Source organism: Aethalodelphis obliquidens, unplaced genomic scaffold (assembly GCF_003676395.1).
Source record: "Aethalodelphis obliquidens isolate GAN/ISIS:26980383/991018 unplaced genomic scaffold, ASM367639v1 scaffold16, whole genome shotgun sequence".
In the NCBI taxonomy this organism is placed as follows: Eukaryota; Metazoa; Chordata; class Mammalia; order Artiodactyla; family Delphinidae; genus Aethalodelphis; species Aethalodelphis obliquidens.
In genome coordinates, this window is record NW_020837960.1 from 25,118,750 (window position 1) to 25,137,757 (window position 19,008).

The 19,008-nt window shown below is 42.8% G+C and overlaps 1 protein-coding gene across 1 annotated transcript in view; it reads right to left on the reverse strand.

Moving 5' to 3' along the window:
- The window catches only part of KL (klotho), a 39,674-nt gene extending 24,019 nt beyond the window's left edge, over positions 1 to 15,655 (reverse strand). The window contains exon 1 of the mRNA XM_027116531.1: positions 14,319 to 15,655. Coding sequence (XP_026972332.1) covers positions 14,319 to 15,131 — 813 coding nt within the window. The 5' untranslated portion in view covers positions 15,132 to 15,655. The remainder of the gene's footprint in view (positions 1 to 14,318) is intronic.
- Positions 15,656 to 19,008: the final 3,353 nt, after the last annotated feature.

A 19,008-nucleotide genomic window follows, 5' to 3' on the forward strand; every position in this document is an offset into this window, starting at 1 on the left:
TGTATATATGTCAGTCCCAATCTCCCAATTCATCCTACCCTGCCCTTCCCCCGCTGTGTCCACATGTCCGTTCTCTACATCTACGTCCATTCCTGCCCTGGAAATAGGTTCATCTGCACTATTTTTCTACATTCCCCATATATGTGTTAATATACAATATTGGTTTTTCTCTTTCCGACTTACTTCACTCTGTATGACAGTCTCTAGGTCTATCCACCTCACTACAAATAACTCAATTTCATTTCTTTTTATGGCTGAGTAATATTCCTTTGTATATATATGTACCACATCTTCTTTATCTATTCATCTGTCGATGGACACTTAGGTTGCTTCCATGTCCTGGCTATTGCAAATAGTGCTGCAATGAACACTGGGGTGCATATGTCTTTTTGAATTATGGTTTTCTCAGGGTATACGCCCAGTGGTAAGATGGCTGGAAAACCTGGGTTCTGATCCCAGTTTGATCCCTTGGCAGTTTAGATCCCTAAAATCTGAGCCTCTCAACTATTTTACCGGCCCCCCAAAATACACAAAAGCATTTCAGAAACTTTAAAGCATTATTCAGTGGTACAGGCTTTTTCAAAATTATTTTTAATTAAATAAACTCATTAATGTAGTTTAAAATCAAAGGCTTATGAAAAACAGTAAGCATCTTCCCCAGGCCTTCTCAAACTCCCACTTCTGCTCCCTGCAGACAACTACAGTTAACTTTTAGCTGTTTCTTCCAGTAATTACTACCATATTTCTAAATAATATGCTTCTTCCAACATTTAATAATTCAACATAATGAAGAGTTAGCTCTCTCACACCCCTCAATTTTCTTGCCTCATTCTCCCAAATGTCTGTTCTTATTCAAATCATTAACCAATAGTCGCATCGAGGTTCTCATATAAATATTGTTCACTGGAGAGCCAAATAGGACACTATAATATTTCTTTTTTTGTACAGCTTTTTATTTTCCCTTGAATAAATCATCACCTCACTATTAAACTTGTGTAATACTTCCTACGTGTTTTAATGTTTTCGTGATTCTCCATCATATTCACTACCCTCTATTCTATTGAGTCTACTTTTTTACTTAGAGCTCTCCCTTCTCTGCTAGATTCTTCCATCCTCCTGGTTCCATCTGGACGAGATGCTGTCTAGAACTGCTCTCGTCCTAGAATTTTTCTTTATTTCTTATGGATTATAGCTATACTTTTCTACATCTGTTTTCTCCCCGTTTATTTACTCTGTAATTTCGTTGGTGCATGCCTTCCATTAGCTTCTTAGGAAAGATTACACAGAAGGTAGGATTTATTTTTTTTTTAACATCTTTATTAGAGTATAATTGCTTTACAATGGTGTGTTAGTTTCTGCTGTATAACAAAGTGAATCAGCTATATGTATACATCTATACCCATATCCCTTCCCTCTTGCATCTCCTTCCCACCCTCCCTATCCCATCCCTCTAGGTGGTCACAAAGCACCGAGCTGATCTCCCTGTGCTATGTGGCTGCTTCCCACTAGCTATTTTACATTTGGTAGTGTATATATGTCCATGCCACTCTCTCACTTTGTCCCAGCTTAGCCTTCCTGCTCCCCGTGTCCTCAAGTCCATTCTCTACGTCTGTGTCTTTATTCCTCTTCTGCCCCTAGGTTCATCAGAAGCTTTTTTTTTTTTTAGATTCTATGTATATGTGTTAATATACGGTATTTGTTTTTCTGACTTACTTCACTCTGTATGATAGTCTCTAGATCCATCCACCTCACTACAAATAACTCAATTTCTTTTTATGGCTGAGTAATATTCCATTGTATATATGTGCCACATCTTCTTTATCCATTCATCTGTCGATGGACACTTAGGTTGCTTCCATGGCCTGGATATTGTAAATAGAACTAAAATGAACATTGTGGTACATGACTCTTTTTGAATTATGGTTTTCTCAGGGTATATGCCCGGTAGTGGGATTGCTGGGTCGTATGATAGTTCTATTTTTAGTTTTTTAAGGAACCTCCATACTGTCCTCCATAGTGACTGTATCAATTTACATTTCCACCAACAGTGCAAGAATGTTCCATTTTCTCCACACCCTCTCCTGCATTTATTGCTTGTAGATTTTCTGATAATGTCCATTCTGACCGGTGTGAGGTGATACCTCATTGTAGCTTTGATTTGCATTTCTCTAATGATTAGTGATGTTGAGCATCCTTTCACGTGTTTGTTGGCCATCTGTATATCTTCTCTGGAGAAATGTCTATTTAGGTCTTCTGCTCATTTTTGGATTGGGTTTTTTTTTGATATTGAGCTGCATGAGTTGCTTGTGTATTTTGGAGATTAATCCTTTGTCAGTTGCTTTGTTGGCAAATATTTTCTCCCATTCTGAGGGTTGTCTTTTCGTCTTCTTTATGATCTGTGCAAAAGCTTTTTTAAGTTTCATTAGGTCCCATTTGTTTATTCTTGTTTTTATTTCCATTTCTCTAGGAGGTGGGTCAAAAAGGATCTTGCTTACATTTAGGTCTTTAATGCATTTTGAGTTTATTTTTGTGTATGGTGTTAGGGAGTGTTCTAATTTCATTGTTTTACATGTAGCTGTCCATTTTTTCCATTTTTTCCAGCACCACTTATTGAAGAGGCTGCCTTTTCTCCATTGTATATTCTTTCCTCCTTTACCAAAGATAAGGTGACCGTATGTGTGTGGGTTTATCTCTGGGCTTTCTGTCCTGTTCCATTGATCTATATTTCTGTTTTTGTGCCAGTACCATATCAGAAGGTAAGCTTTCTAAATCCCTACATAACTGTGCATTCATTGTGCTAAGAATTCAGAAGGATCTTTAAAGCTAAAGGCTTGTGTTCCTCAGTTCTGAAGGATTTTCTTATATTCTTCCTTTAATAATTTCCTGCTCTCCATTTCCTTATTGTCTTTCTGAATTCTTATTAGTTTGATGTTGGACTTTTATGTTTCATCTTTTAAATCTTTTTCCCCTTTCTTTAATATTTCCATTTCTTTGTCATTTTGTACTACTTTGGGGGCACTTCTTTTCCTATATCTTTCAATCTTTTTACTAAACATCTTATTTCAACAGTCACATTGTTGATGTTCAAGAATTTTTAAATATTCTCTGATTTGTTCCTTTTTCAGTTTGTGTGTATTTAATTTCCTGCATAATGTGTTTTTCATGGTTTGCTTTTCTGTGTATTTATTTTATTCTCCCTGTTTCATGGTGGACACTTTTCCTCAAATACCTTTTGATGCTTGGCTGTCCATTCACTTTTATTTAAGAGAAAAGTGTTTAAAATCTAGTCAAAATTATAGGCATGGGGACACTTTATAGGCAGCAAGCTATGCTGATTTGCCAGGAAGTCAGTCACTTCATTAGAGGACCAGCCCCCAATGTCAGTGGGTGAGATCCTTACTTTGGTGCCGTTCAAAGGCACCGAATACCCTCCCTTCCCCTACCAGGAGAGACAGATGCTATCTGCTTAGAGTGATCAGGCTGCTGGGAGGTGATGGGAAGTTTGTAGGTCCAATTCCAGTTGAGCCACTGTGTTCATCCCCGTGTCTCACTCCTGTCTTTGCTCTATGTAGCCCCAAAGTTCCACTCCCCTGTCTTTCAATTACTCCAGAAAGCAAGCCTCCAGTCTCAGGCCTGGGAATATGGTAGGGTGTGAGTATTCTTTGCGATTAAGTAGATTGTCTAATGATCTGACAAAGACCTACTGATGTCATCGAATAAAATAAGTTTAAGTGAATATCCATTATTTATTTAATATTGCAGGATCTAATCCCTGGCACTACCCAATCTGAACACGCTCAAAAATCCACATTCTTCAACATATGCAACCATTCAATTTGGGGAAATTTCACCACTTCAGTGGGAAGCCACAGCCCCCGTCTAGAGCCTCAGGGAGATAGTGATGGACGAGGCACACTGGAGGGTGTGGAGTCACGCTCCTGTCAGGGCTTCAGATGAGCCAGATGCTATAGGTCTGGGGTTATAAACTCAAAATCCATACAGATTTGTTTGGCCTTTGTCAGGCTTAAATTTTTTTTTTTGAGATAATCTTTAAAATTCAGGAAATTTCACTCAAAATTCTGAGTTTCTAGCTTCTTTTAAAATCAGAGAATCTGGCAGGACCATACCTCATCCCTCCTGACAGAGAATTACTTGGGGCACATGCTCACCCAGGGCCACAACTTCTCCTACTTGCCCACTTCACTCGGGTGAAACAACCTGTCTAGTTAACATTCATCACCACACATAGTTACAATTTTTTTTTTCTTGTGAGAACTTTTAAGATCTACTCCCTTAGCAAATTTCAAACACAAAATACAGTATTAACTATAATCACCATGCTGTACATTACATCCCATGACTTATTTTATAACTAGAAGTTTGTAATATCTTTTGACTGAGTCTTCTGTTTTTCTTTTTAGCTTTTTTTCCTCCTTATATATTCTCAGTTTCCTCCAAGTTTTTGCCCCAGAAAGTTGAGTTTTTTCCCCTCTTCATTTAGGTGGGTCTCAATCTTTCAAGTTAGAGGCTTTCCTCGGATCCTGTTGATTCTTGATTGTCTACTCATGTTTAAGAACGAGAAACAAAAACCCTGACTGGAAGGTCTGAGCATGTGGGTGGGGCATGTTGATTTTGAGCTTCACTGTGGAGTGATCTGTCTCTGCCATTTGTTGTGGAACCTTTAGGATCAGCATCTTAGGTCTTTCCGCATGAGCTCATCAGACTCCCTGGAGAAGACACTTCCAGTCCCTCCCTGGAGAGTAGAAGTCACACAGCCAACATTCCAAGAGCCTGGTGGGCAAGGAGAGCTGGGAGCGGGGTGGAGGAGGGGTCTGGGGAAGGGGTGGGTGTCTCAAACTTGTCGCATATGTTCACTTAGTCCTTATTTTCAGTGTGGTGCTCATGCCCTCAGTTGTGCCTGATGTCCCTCAGTCCAGACACTTTCCATTTTATACTCTCCAGAAAGTTCACTTCGAGTTTTCTCCTTGAGTGGAGAAGCAGCATATGCCCAACAGGCGGGACTGGGGGAAGAGACCCAGAAACCTAGTTGTTTCTTACACAGCTTTCAACCAATTCTCATTTTAAGCACCCACTCCCTTCACCTCCAGTTCCATAGTACCTGCTCTTGCTATTCTCTGAGCCTCTGGAAGATTCTGCAATCGTAGGATTGGTTCTTGGCTTCTCCCACAGCCAATTCAGCAGTCAGCTTGCTCAGATCCGCTGAGTCAGGAATACTCTCCCACCTGCTTCTCAGCTTCCAAATTTCTGTTACTATTCTGCTCTCTCCATCACTGTGGGTCTTTCTCCCTCACCCTTCCCTCCTTTGCTCCTTCCCTCCCCTTGCCGCCCCCCTTCTTTGCTTTAACTGTTTCTTTACTAAAGTTTAATGGGGTTTCAAGAGGGAAAATAAATTAGATGGGTAAATTCACTCAGCCATCTTTTCCCAGAAACACCACTTACGATTTCTCCATCACAAAAGTATTACATTTTGCTTATAGAACAATTAGAAAATCCAGATAATCAGAAAGAAAAAATTACCCATAATCGCACTATCCAGAAATAACCCACTGTTAACATTTTTCTTTTTCCCTTTCACATTTGGGGGGGAGGGGGTGGGGGGAGCCAGTGCACTCTTTCATTCATGCTCTGGATATAAATGGAAAGCAAGATAAACATGACTCCTAGCATCTCAAAGCTGAGGTCTTTGGGGAAAGACAAACAAATAATTTCAATAAAATGTGTGAAGTATTATTAGAAGGGCAGTGCAGGATTTTATGGGAGGAGAAAGCAGGGATAACAAATCTAGGCTTGGGCATGCCACGAAAGAAGCTGGGGGAAAGGACAGTGGCTGAAGAGAGCTCAGCACAGCTAAAGAGCTATAGAGTGCTCTCTACTTATTCACACTTCTTCACACAACAGAGATATATAAGAAGCATAATATATCATATGGCATTTTTCTCTTAATAACATACCATGTGCAACTTTTTAATCACCGTACATTAACTTTATAATGGCCGAATACTATTTATTCCACTATACCTGTGCACTGCTATTCCTTTAACAGATCACCCTAGTATATTTAGGTTATTTCCAATTTTTAAGAAGCATCCACCATCTGTGGTAATCCTCCTCTCACCTTTACACATTGAGGATGAAATTTAATACGATTAAAAGTTCAAAAATAAGTGACAAAAGGAGATGACAAGGGAAGTCTGGCTTAACAGCAATTCACATGGGAAAAAATTTAAAAGCCTGAGAGGTTTTCGCTGACCACAAACTAATCCGAGTCCGCAGGAAGGTAACAGCCAAAACCGCGAATGCAGTCTTGGACGGCAGGGACAGGATTCGGTGTCCAGAATAAGAAATGTGCCCTGAACATCTGGGGCAGCTGAAATTTGGTCTGCACATCAAATCTTAAGAGAAGCCTTCAAAGAGTCTGGGCTCACTTCTCCTGCTTCGTGTCCTTCCCCTCCTCTCCCATCTGAGCTTCGGCCCCTCCATGCGCTGATCCTATGACGTGAACTGCGCATTGCTGCACCTGGCCCCGGCTGCACAGCTGGTTCCCAGAACGCGGAGCCCAGAACGCCCTTCCTACTTTGGGTGTCCTCAGTCATCTCCACCATCTGCAGCCCCTTGGTAAGGGCGATGGACACAGGCAGCTCCCACAGACATCCCTGTTCTGCTCTGTTCCTCAAAGACCCACCTCTGGGGAGATAGAAAGGTCAACTCTTCCCTCTCCCTCCCCACCGTTTCCTCAAGTGTCAGAAGATAAAGAGCCCTCTCAACAGCCACATTTGCTTTCTCAGAATTCAACCACATTCCTGTCTGCCCCACCGCAGTCTCCCAAGAAGGAGCCCTGACTAAATGCCAGCTCCCTCTAATTCTTCTCGGAGGAGCAGCCATGAGTGTGAATAAAATAGAAAATACTTAGGAAGAACATAGTGGCCTTTTCAGATATTTGAAAAGCTGTCTCGTCAAAAAGCAGTTTGTTTCATTCTTTGAGATTTAGGGAGGCAGAGACAACCGCGGTGAGTCCCATACAGAGGCAGGTTTCCAATCAATATAAAAGATAAAATCGAGTGGGCAACTTGAGAGGAGCTGGGTTCCTCTTGCCGCAAATAGTCGAGCAGAAGCTAGAGGACCCCAGGGAAACTGCAAGGAGTTGGTCCTGAGAAGAAATCTGACCTGGGATTTCCCTGGTGCCTTCTAATTCTAACATTCTAATTATCAAATAGTAGTGCACTTATAGACATGCAAATAATATCTTCTCACCATTATATTTAAACTTAATGTATAGTACTGGTTTCAGTTTATTTTGAGTATTTTATCAAACTATAAATGATACTGGTTCATGGATGATGTTCTGACATCCATACTTCAAATAATAATGTTATTAATAAAAAAAATCTATTCAGACTGGGGCCATGCAAGTTCACTAAATATTTATCTTTAAGTCAATATATCAAATTATATCAGTCATAAATTTTAGTATATTTCCTTTAAACATCAAGAAAAGGTACTTGGTAATAGGTTTTATGTAAAATAAATTATCTCAAAACTCATTTGAAAATCTTTAGTCAAATGCTGTTGAAATAATTGCAAAGACTCTATCCCACTGAATGAAGAAGTTAAGTGAGGCAACAATTTCTAAAGCGTTTGTCTAATTCCTTTCACCTAAACAGCTCAAGAGAATCACTTCTCAAACACTCTTGCTTTTATTATTATTGACAATAAAAATTCATACCTCACCTTTGTAGAGCTCTTTACGTTTTTCAGAACATGTCGACATACATGATTTTGTTTTAATTTTCACAATATATTTGAGAGGTGGACGGTGTAGGAGAGCTGAATGCTTGTCCTTAATGACGTGTTCCCACCTGATTCGCTAAGCACATGGCTACGCAGCTGCAGTAATTCCCATGCTCCTTACACCACGTGACTGAGTCCTGCCAATGGGAGGTGAGTGGAAGAGATGATGCAGCTTCCAGGTCAGGCACTCACAAGGTCACATTCTCCCCCTTCCCCTGTTCCCCTCCTCCCCTGTCCACGGGATGAAAATGGGGATGGGGATATTTTTTGCCTTGTAAATGTGCAAAGGTTACATACTTATCTGGGCAGAAATTTTTTCCCCTGTTCTTCCTCACTTTTTAAAACTCCTTCCCAGATACTGGGTGAGAAAACAGACTGTAGGTGTTCAATTTAGAAGAAAGAAAAAAAGGACATATTGAAGTAAAATTATTTTACATCTATATTTATTCATTCATTAAAAATTGTATTGAATATTTCCTCTGCTCCAAGGACTGAGATAAGCACTAAAAATTTAAAAAGAAATATGATATGCAGTCTCTGACCTCAAGGAGTCGCAAATGAGTAAATGATCCTCTCTGCCTGTTATCGCAAAATGGGAGTGTTTGAGTCAAGTCTTTGAAGGATAAATAAGAGTTTATCCCAAGGTGGAAGGGAAAAGAGCTATACTGATCCTTTAGATTATCTTTGTACCCAGAATGTATCAAGATAAGCATAATCTACCTTTTATATGCTCTATCTGTTTAAGTACAGATTACAAGTATCACTTTGCAGTTTCCTGAGAAGATGTGGATCTTGAAGGATTCAGTAACAGTATGTATTCTTACTTACCCACTCTTTATTTCTTGTCCTCTCAATTTTATTTTGTACTTATTCTCTTCCTACACCTAAAATTTCCTTTATGCCTTAAAAAGATAACATTCGTTGAAAGAAAAGCACTTTTTGTACAAATTAATTTTAAAATTCTGGCTTGGAGCAATCATATTTTTTGAAAAATTAAGATAACTCAGAGGACTTCTGTGTGCCAAATTCATGACTAACTACACATTCAGGTAATACAGTTGTGCATTCATTCATTTTGCACTTAAGAAATGTATATTGGCATTATTTGAATGCTTAGTAGTCTGTATTTTCCCTCTTTTCTTCAACTCGAAATAACTGACATTGTAAAACATTGTTATGATTTTGAAATTATTTTATTAGTTCTTTTCCTATTTGTAAATTTTTTTCTTGGACTTGACTGTGACCTTCAAAAAACACTGTGTTCAATCAGATATTCAAAGAAGAGTGAGTCAAGCTCTTCAGGAGATATTTTAACCATTTCTGATTAAACACACCATTGAATTCAGTAGTCTATAAAATACATTAACGTTCAACCCAGTTGATTATTCCAGCAATGTACCAAAAACATTTTAATGAGAGGAAAATTGGTAAAGTGCTTCACAAAAGTACATAGCATGTATAATTTAAACATGTATCTAGTAGATAAATTGCCTCCACTATTACTTAGGGAATGAAAACTCAAGCCACTTCCAATAAATGCTCCCAAAGCCAGCCAGGAGAATTTCCCCACCTCCCATTCTGAAAACTTTTTTATAGTGTTGCATAGTGACTATAGATAGTTTTCAGTTGTTTGGAAATTTTTACAATGGAGTCATACATTTAATGATGAACCTTATATTTTTACTGAAAAATATCAGATTCTGCCCCATTATATTTACTGATCTTACTATCTGATTAGAATTTAGTACCCCCTGTCCCATAAGAACATGGCTAGAAAGACTGACAAAGAGAGCAGATCCTAGGAGCATCAGTTTATGAAGGCAGAGTCAGGCTGTTAAACAGCCAGAAGCCACTTACTGAGCACCTACCAAGGGCAAGATGGCATTTTAGGATAGATGAAGTGAACCTGGTTTCCTCACTTAAGGAATTACCTGGCTAGTGAAAGGAAGCAAATGATTAAATAAAAGGAGAAGTATGGTAGGAGGCATCAGAGTGAAGCACTGTGGGATTCCACAGGAGAAAGAGATGGCATTCGAGTGTGGAGCCAAAGGGAGCATGTGAGCTGGTTCTCGAAGAAGAAGTGGGATTTTAATAAATGAGGGACTTTGTCTTGTTCATACATAATGATATCCTTGAGAATATCCATCATGGCAAACTGCAAGGGGCAAGTGCAGAAGCAAGGACATCAGCTAGGAGGCTATTCCAGTGATGCAGGCAGAATCTGATAGGGGCTTGGACCTGTAGCTATAGATAAAAGAAGTGCTTTGATTCTGTATACATTTTGAAGGTAGGTAGAGCTATAGGATTGGTTGATGGATTGAATATAAGATGTAAGAGAAAGGAAGAAGTTAAGGTTTGGGGCCCAACCAACTGAAAGAGCAAAGCTGCCATAATGGAGATGGGGAAAACAGGAATTTGATTTTGGATGTTAAATGTGACATGCCTATTTGACATCAGAGTGGAGAAGGCACTCCAAGTGCTCCAAGTCTGGAGCTCAGATCAGAAGTTCTGGCTGGAGACTCAAAATTTGGAGTCATCAGGACATAGAGTATTCAAAGAGTTCACTTGGAGCGAATCTAAGAAGAGGTCCCAGGAGGGAGCACAAGGCACTCCAGTATTTAGAGGCAGGATGAAGAGGAATAAGCAAAGGGAACTGGGAACGAATCGCCAGTGAGCTGAGAGGAGAAGGGAGAGGCAGTTGGGTTCTGGAAGCCAAGCTGAGGAAGTGTAGCAAGAAAGAGAATAGTGGCTGGACAGATGCTGTGGGTAGATCAGCTGAGACAGGAGCACTGATGTTCAATACCAGTCAGGTCTGCACTATACGAAATGCCCAAAGTAACATCTCCCAGCCCCACCTCCTTAAGTGAAACAAGTTGTCTTTTCCCACAGGTTCCCTTTACAGACATTTGCAAGACTCCCTGGGAGGCCCATGTTTATCTTCAACTCGGTCAGAAACCCACGGGCAGAACAAAGACTCAGAGGCACCGCTGGAGCTGGACTCCCAACCACAGGCCTTAACACTAGTTTTTCTGGGGCCATCAAGAACCATCTTTCAAGAGCCATGAAGGCAGAGCAGTCCCTCTTCAAGTCAGAGAGGAGGTGTGTCTTCTTCCTGGGTTATACTCTGAGCAAAGCAGTCTGGATTCCTAGGGCTCTGCAGAGAAATCCTCCTTTCAGTTCTGGCTGTCAGTCTGTCTCTGTCTCTCTCTCACACATACACACACAGAGGCTATTTTTATTAAGGTTTACCTCAGCACCAGAAACCCGCAAAAAACCACGAAGACTCCATTCTGAGCAAAGCCTCCCCACCTCATTATTCATCCTGCAGTTTGTCTGGCCTGCCTCCTGTCCTCCGGGGTAGGGGGGGGCGGTAGTGTCCAAATTTCCAGTCTCCCCAGGGGGTCTCCTTAGTCCACCTGTAAATTAGTGGAAGCAGAGAATGGGGCAGGGGAGGGGTGTTGGCCAGATTTATCCTTCACAAGTTATTACATCCCCAAACGCAGATGAATAAGCTAGGGGCCCAGTGACCCCTGCCAGTAATATCTAAGCCCTAGCTGAAATGTTCTATTACCAAAACGTTCCATTACCAAAATCTGGGGAATATAATTTATCTTTTCAACTAAGATCAAAACTTCCCTCCCTAACACACACGCCAAGAAAGAGTATTGAAATCAGAATGAAAATATCTCATATGAAACAATGAAAGATACCATTTTTGATCATGACAACTTACTTCTTTGTAAGATACAAGAATGACTAAATTCCAAACCAAAGAAATTTGAAAGCAAAATTAATATTTTACAGCAACTGTAATTATGTTTGTAGCATCAGCAAAACCAACTGTCCCCCTGTTACTAATTTCTTATGAACACAAAGTCCACTGCATTTCTGGGAAAGATGGTTAGTGTTTGGCAAGTTTTTGTGTAAGGATACAAAAATATAACTGGGAAGTTAATCAAAAGGCCAAGAGTGGGCACAAGAACCAAAAGCATGTTGACTATTTAGAATACCAGAGTAATATATGTGGAATTTGAAAAAAATGGTATAGATCTTATTTACAAAGCAGAAATAGAGACACAGACATAGAGGACAAACATATGGATACCAAGGGGGAGGGGGTGGTGGTAGGATGAGTTGGGAGATCGGGATTGACATATATACACTATTGATACTATGTATAAAATAGATAACTAAAGAGAACCTACAGTATAACACAGGGAACTCTACTCAGTGCTCTGCAGTGACCTAAATGAGAAGGAAATCCAAAAAAGAGGGGATATATGTATATGTATAGCTGATTCACTTTGCTGTATAGTAGAAACTAACTAACTAACAATATTGTAAAGCAACTGTACTCCAAAAAAAAAAAAAATCAGTAGCTTAGAATCAAAATAAAATAAAATACCAGAGTACCAGAAAGCTCCTACAGCCCCAGTTCCTTATCTTATGTATGAACTGATCATGTAAGTGGCTATAACAATTGATAACTTTTGTATTTACACAGAGTTTATTACATGCATTCTGAAAATAGAACTCATGTGATTTAAATCTAAAGTAGTAATTTTGCAGGAATGGTCTATTAGGTCCTTCAGCTGGTCCACATATCTCTTGTTTCTGGTACAAACTGGTACAAACTGAAATTTCCTTACGTTTTCTTTAAAAGACGGCCAGTTTTTCCCATAGTTTTTCTATCACCAACCATGAACAGGTGCTATTTAGGGTCTTCTGATTCCTTAAAAGGATTGACAGACTGAAAAAGTTTATTACCACTGCTCTAAAGTATCTTAATGAAAAATATGTATCAATATGGAATCACTAAAATCACAAATTTTTTGTCAAACAAAGCCAACATTCTTTTATGACCTGTGGTACCAAACAGGTTTTGTGGAGCTGACATACAATCTAATTAGCCATTATTACAACATTACCAGCAGCTCCAGCAGTTAAGTCAACTCAATAACCCAATACTGTTCTGCCTCAATTATCTATGGCTTCAATTAAAGTGTGTAGAAGTGGTCTTCATCTTGACTTTGTTCAAAATATGTGGTTTAATTCTAAATTTAAAAATAGGTCTTCCATCTTTAAAAAAAAGTTCTGAAGAACCTAGGGGCAAGACAGGAATAAAGACACAGACGTAGAAATGGACTTGAGGACATGGGGAGGGGGAAGGGTAAACTGGGACGAAGTGAGAGAGTGGCATGGACATATACACACTACCAAATGTATAATAGCTAGCTAATGGGAAGCAGCTGCATAGCACAGGGAGATCAGCTCAGTGCTTTGCGACCACCTAGAGGGGTGGTATAGGGAGGGTGGGAGGGAGACGCAAGAGGGAGGGGATATGGGGATATATGTATATGTATAGCTGATTCACTTTGTTATACAGCAGAAACTAACACAACAATGTAAAGCAATTCTACTCCAATAAAGATGTTTAAAGAAAAATAGGTCTTCCAGTAGGCCCACAAGTCACCAAAATGTGGTGCCCAAAGTTACACATTTCAACAGTTTTATTAAAATGTTTGCTCATATCCATAAAATATTCTCTCATGATACAAAATTCTGTACAAAGTGTACCAATAACTGAGATTATAAATGAACCCTCAAATCGATGAGACCTAACCTTCAATACTAAGTAAAGGAGAAAAAGGAGAAAGAATTATTTGGGGAACAACTTTATCATGGCACATTCATTCTTCCTGCTGTCAAAATTTATTAAGCCTTTTGCACAAGGGTGTTAAAATCAATTGTGTCAGGCTAATAATCTCATCCCTGAGGAATCCTTCCTATTGGAGAGAGCATCGTGCGAATACAGTTGTTGTAGGACCCAATCTGTACCACCCTGTAGTGGTTTCTATCTTTTATGGCTAGCTTTGTTTAAGATTTTATGAGGGGTCATTATACCCCTGCTGATTAAGTAAGCCTGGTGGATGTAGTGTTCAATCCACAGAAAGAACATCCAAAGACAGTTTGAACTCTGCTCTGCAGTAGATGCGATTTTAATACCTTCAAATTTGCTGCAGCGTGAACTTGTGCTACAAGCAAGACAGATCTTATTGGATTAACACTGAACTCTCGACATCTCCACAAATTCTAGTAGAGAGTAACGCTATCTGCGTGGCTTCCGAACAAACTTGTTTCTTTTCTCATGCTCCCCGTGTCTGCTCCTACTCCTCCCTATCTTACCTCTAGGAATTCCTCTAACCTCAGAGAAAGGAGCTCCCTTTTCTCACAGGAGAAACTAATTCCAATTTCTTTTTGACGATGGGCCCAAAAGGGCAATCACAGGCACTCCCACGGCGGGGGCTTCCCTCCCATTCCCAACTCCACGCTTTCCAGGGAAGTCCAAGATGCTCAGCGCCCCCCGGCCCGCCCCCCCGCCTCCTCCCCGGGTGTGAATCCCAGCTAACCTCACAGATGTGCTCAAATGGAGCCTCATCTAACCGGAGGTTCACGTCTCCAGTGGCCCTCTCCCCGGCGTGGCCCTCCGCCTGGCCCCTCGAACTCACCAGAAGGAGGTTGTGCGCCACCAGGTACCCGAGCCGCGGGCTGCCCTGGACGCCGGGGGCCAGGCGCCCGGTGGCGTAGCCGTGCCAGGCCACCACGTAGGGGTTGTCGATGGTGATCCAGTACTTGACCTGGCCGCCGAAGTGGCGGAAGCAGAGCTCGGCGTAATCCCTGAAGTGGTCCGCTAGGGCGCGGTTGGCCCAGCCGCCATAGGCGTCCTGCAGGCGCTGGGGCAGGTCCCAGTGGTACAGGGTGACCACGGGCTGCACGCCCAGCTCCCGCAGCCGCTCCAGCAGACGCCGGTAGTAGCGCAGCCCCTCCCGGTTGGGGGCGCCGGCGCTGCCATTGGGGAACACCCGCGCCCACGAGATGGAGAAGCGGTAGTGGGTGACCCCGAGCTCCCGCAGCCCCTCCGTGTCGCGGAAAACATTGTTGTAGCCGTCGCTGGCCACGTCCCCGGTGGCGGGCGGGGACAGCGACGGGGCGCCCGACGGCAGGCCGGCTACCGGGGCGTCGCCTGGAGGCGCCGGAGAGCGGTGGGTGAACGTGTCCCAGATGGACGCACCCTTGCCGTGCTGCCGCCAGCCGCCCTCCGTCTGGTAGGCGGCGCTGCCCACGGCCCAGTGGAAGCCGTCGGGGAAGGTGTCGTGGAAGAGCCCCGCGGCACCCGGGGCCGGAGGGCGCGCGAAGCGGGCCCAGGTCTGCGCGCCGTCGCCGGGCTCGGCGCGCAGGCGGAGGCCGCCCAGGGCCAAGAGCAGCAGCAGCAGCGGTGGCGTCCGCAGACGCGGGCGGCGCGGTGGGACGTGGGCGGGCATGTTGCGCGGGAGCCGGACGCCGGGGCGCCGCGCAGCGCCCCTTTATGCCAGCGCCGCGCCGCCCGCCCCCCGCCGGCGCGCCCACCCCCGCTTCCCCGGCGGGCCCCGCCGGCAATAATTACACGTGGCCCCGCGCCTCTCCCCGCCCCGAATTGGGGGGGGCGGGGGCGCAAAGGGCGAGCGGGAGTCCGCGCGAGGGGCGCGATCGCGGGCAAGGTGCAACGGGCGCCGCTCCCGGACGTCGGAGAAAATGCACCTGTTCTCTGCTCCCAGAGGCAGCTGGGTATGTTTCTGCGACATGAGTGCCCTCCGCGCCGCCTTTTATTCGGCATCCACGCGCGCTCCTGGAAGAAGCCGCAGAGCCGGGGAGCGTGGAGGAAGGAAGGCGGTCACCCAACTTTCCTGAGTTCGGCGCGGGAACTTTGCATGCCCTCGCGGGGTCCGCCTGCCGGGAAGCACCTGCTTTCTCTTCTCTCCCACTCTGAGGCCGAGAAGAGTAACTGACATTACTAGAGGCGATTAGGAATTGGCCGAAATTGTACTGGGGGGCAGGGTGGGGAGAGCTAGGTCGGAACTTGGAATGTTGGGAGAGAGGGACTTGTGGCGGACTTCCCCTTGAAGTGTTTAAGGAAGATGCTCCCGTGAAGAGTCCCCGGACGCGCGCAACCTGAATGGCGGGTCCCGCAGGCCCCAGTCCAGGACGCCTTCGAGGAAGCCAAAGGAGATGTATGGGATGAGTTGGAACTTTGCTTTCCTCTCCCTCTTACTGTTATCTTTTAACCATTTCAAAACCAGTACTTGTTCTTTAATTCAATAGTGCAGAATTACTTGATGAATGACAGTTGTGATTGTTCTTCCAAAAGAGACAGAGAAACACCAAGGTTTGTACTTTGACTAGCTGTCATTAACCTCTATTATCCTTTGCATCTGTTTTTTGAATAATCACATGTTTTAGCTTTCAGCTCTGGCTTGGCAAGTAATTTATCTGTGCAGACCTTGCACGCAGCTGGGCTGGAGTGGGAGGACTCTGGGTCCCTGATCAGTGAACGGAAAAGGAAGGAGGGGTTTGGCCCAAGCACCCTCTACGACAAAATAGTCATGACGTCTTTCCGGTTACCAGAGAGCCCTTTTGATAGAAATTGTGGAGACACTGTGTCCATTTAAGTGTGTGTATATCTGATCTGTGACTAACTGGGGAGTGGATGGTCTGGGCTCCACCTTTGTGATCTTGGGTGGGAAAGTCTCTCCAAGTCTTAGGATCCTTTTCCATTCTATTGTATAAAATGGAGATGGCCGTGTCCGCCCTGCCACCTTAGAGGCTTGTTACACTCAAATGAAAAAATGTGCACACAGAGGACTCAAACATGGAAACCCAGACAAATGTAAGATCCTGCTAATATCTTTGCCTTTCTCTCCAGTACAATGTGCCTCAATCCTGGCACACCTGCTCCTGTGATCAATGACTAAGATCCTCATAGAGGATCCATACATCCATTCTCATCTAGTGATCATCCCTGCACTGCTCTTTCATACAGACTTAAAATCAATAAAGTTTTAAATTTTGCAGATGAGGTTACTTTTATTAATTTCCTTAAAATGTAAGCACAACAAATTTATTCCAGTGTTTTATTAAATAGTCCCACCTCCAGCTAGCATATATTATGTGGTTAGTAAGATTAAGCCATCAGGCTGGAACAAGACATTGCTATTCTGTTACATGTGGCATCTACATTTTTCAATAAATGTGAAATAACAAACAATGACACTCCAGGTATTAAAAAAATTATACCACGCAACCACACAGTCACACTCTCTTCCAGCTAAATTAAAAAGCTTCTATGTCTGCATGCAGGATCACATTTCCCTTCTAGAGCTTCAGATTAGACTGTCTGCTTCTTGTAGCTTGTTAAGTTTCAATTAGAAATGCTTCATGGGTCTCATGGAAAATGGCTTATGCTAAGTGTTCACTTCTTGATGTATGGTCTATTTGCTCAGGGCAGATTGTATTTATTGCTACTTTTATTTAACCAACAGTTTTAAAAAAAAAGAGAGTGAGAGAGATAGAGGGACTTTTAGAGCAGTGATTAAAAAGGACCAAGGTGACTGAATACTTCATATTTGAAGTTCTCTCTCTGAAGGGGACATAAAGCACATGTATCTCCAGTTGGACATCATAGCTTTCAGCATTTGCAGGGATGTCCCCAGGTGATAATGTAACCCAATGATAAAAATTACATGGTAATTAAACTTTACTTCCAGAACTTGCTGTTTATCTATCAAGGTTCTGTTCATGGTTATTAAATTCTGGATTCCTGAAGTGTGAATAATTGCTACTGCTGCTTTGCATTCGTTCGGTTTTATTTTGGTTCTTTCACAGGCCCCTTCCAACATCTAAAATGTGGATTTCATTCAATGCTTTGTTCTCCCACATATAAGAGATTAATTACTTGCTGTGCTTTGAATATAAAGGTGAAGTTATTGATGCATCAAAGGAAAGGAGATTTTTTTTGACAGAGGACCGATTAGTGGAGATCTTACTGACTTTTGTCGTGGTGATGATTTTCAACAACCTAAAGGTAGTCATCAAGGTGACCATCATCCTTCATCCAGTCCCTTCTCCCAGGTGCTCCTGGGACCAGTGGAGCCCTCCCCTGCGAAGGGAGCAGAAGGGGGTTCACTGATTCACGTGGGCCCAAACAGAACATCAACGCCACATGCTCTCAACTCACCAGTCACAGACACTAGCTTCTCTGAGGAGATACTGATATCATCGACACAATCTCTCTCAGCAACCACCATGGGCAAAGCAACCAGGAGGAGCTCAAGACTTCAAAACACAGGCGACAGCCTCTTTCCTCAAAAACAGTAGTGGTTGGGAGAAACAGGATGAAGAAAGTTGATAATAAAGTTGTTTAATTTATTACATTCAGTGTTAACAAATGACACCTATGACAGGTATTAGAGGAATTCAGAAGAAGAAGTTACCCTATTTTTTTTTTTTTTTTTGCAGCACGTGGGCCACTCACTGTTGTGGCCTCTCCCGTTGCAGAGCACAGGCTCCGGACGCACAGGCTCAGCGGCCATGGCTCACGGGCCCAGCCGCTCTGCAGTATGCAGGATCCTCCTGGACCAGGGCACGAGCCCGCGTCCCCTGCATCGGCAGGCGGACTCTCAACCACTGCGCCACCAGGGAAGCCCCAAAAGTTACCCTATTTTGAGTTGACTGGAAAAGTCTCACAGAAAAGACATGACAATATCTGGGGTTTAAAGAGTAAAACTTGCAAGGAGCCTGGGAGGCAAGGATATGGGGAAACAAAATGTGGAAGAAAAAAGTGTTCACAGTGTATTTGTGGTAAAAAAAAAAAAAAAAAAAAAAAAAAGTCTATTTGTGCAAGGAAATTGTGGACTGAAAAAGTAGGTAGGGATCAGACCATAAAGAGTCTTTAAATAGGTTTTGTCATTATATCACATTGGAGCTTCTCCCTTCATTTACTCATTAAACAAACATTTGTTTTGTGCCAAGCACTATTTTAGGCACTGAGAATGCAGCAGTTAAAAAAACAGACCAACAACACTTGCCTTCCTCTCATATCACTCTCCCACTCTTTACTCTGTTTCAGCCACACTCACCTCCTGGTTGTCCTTGGAACTAGCCAAAATGGCTCCCAACCTCAAGGCTGTTCCTCCTCTCTGGAATGCTCTTTACAGAACCACCTGCTTCTCCTCAGTCAGGTCTTAGACCAAAAGCCACATTCTGAGAGCAGCCTTCTTTGACCTCTCCATCCAAAATAGTTACCCCCAGTCATTCTCAATTACAGGGTCCTGTTTTATTTTTCTCATAGAGCTTATGACTATCTCAGATTATCTTGTCTGTTTG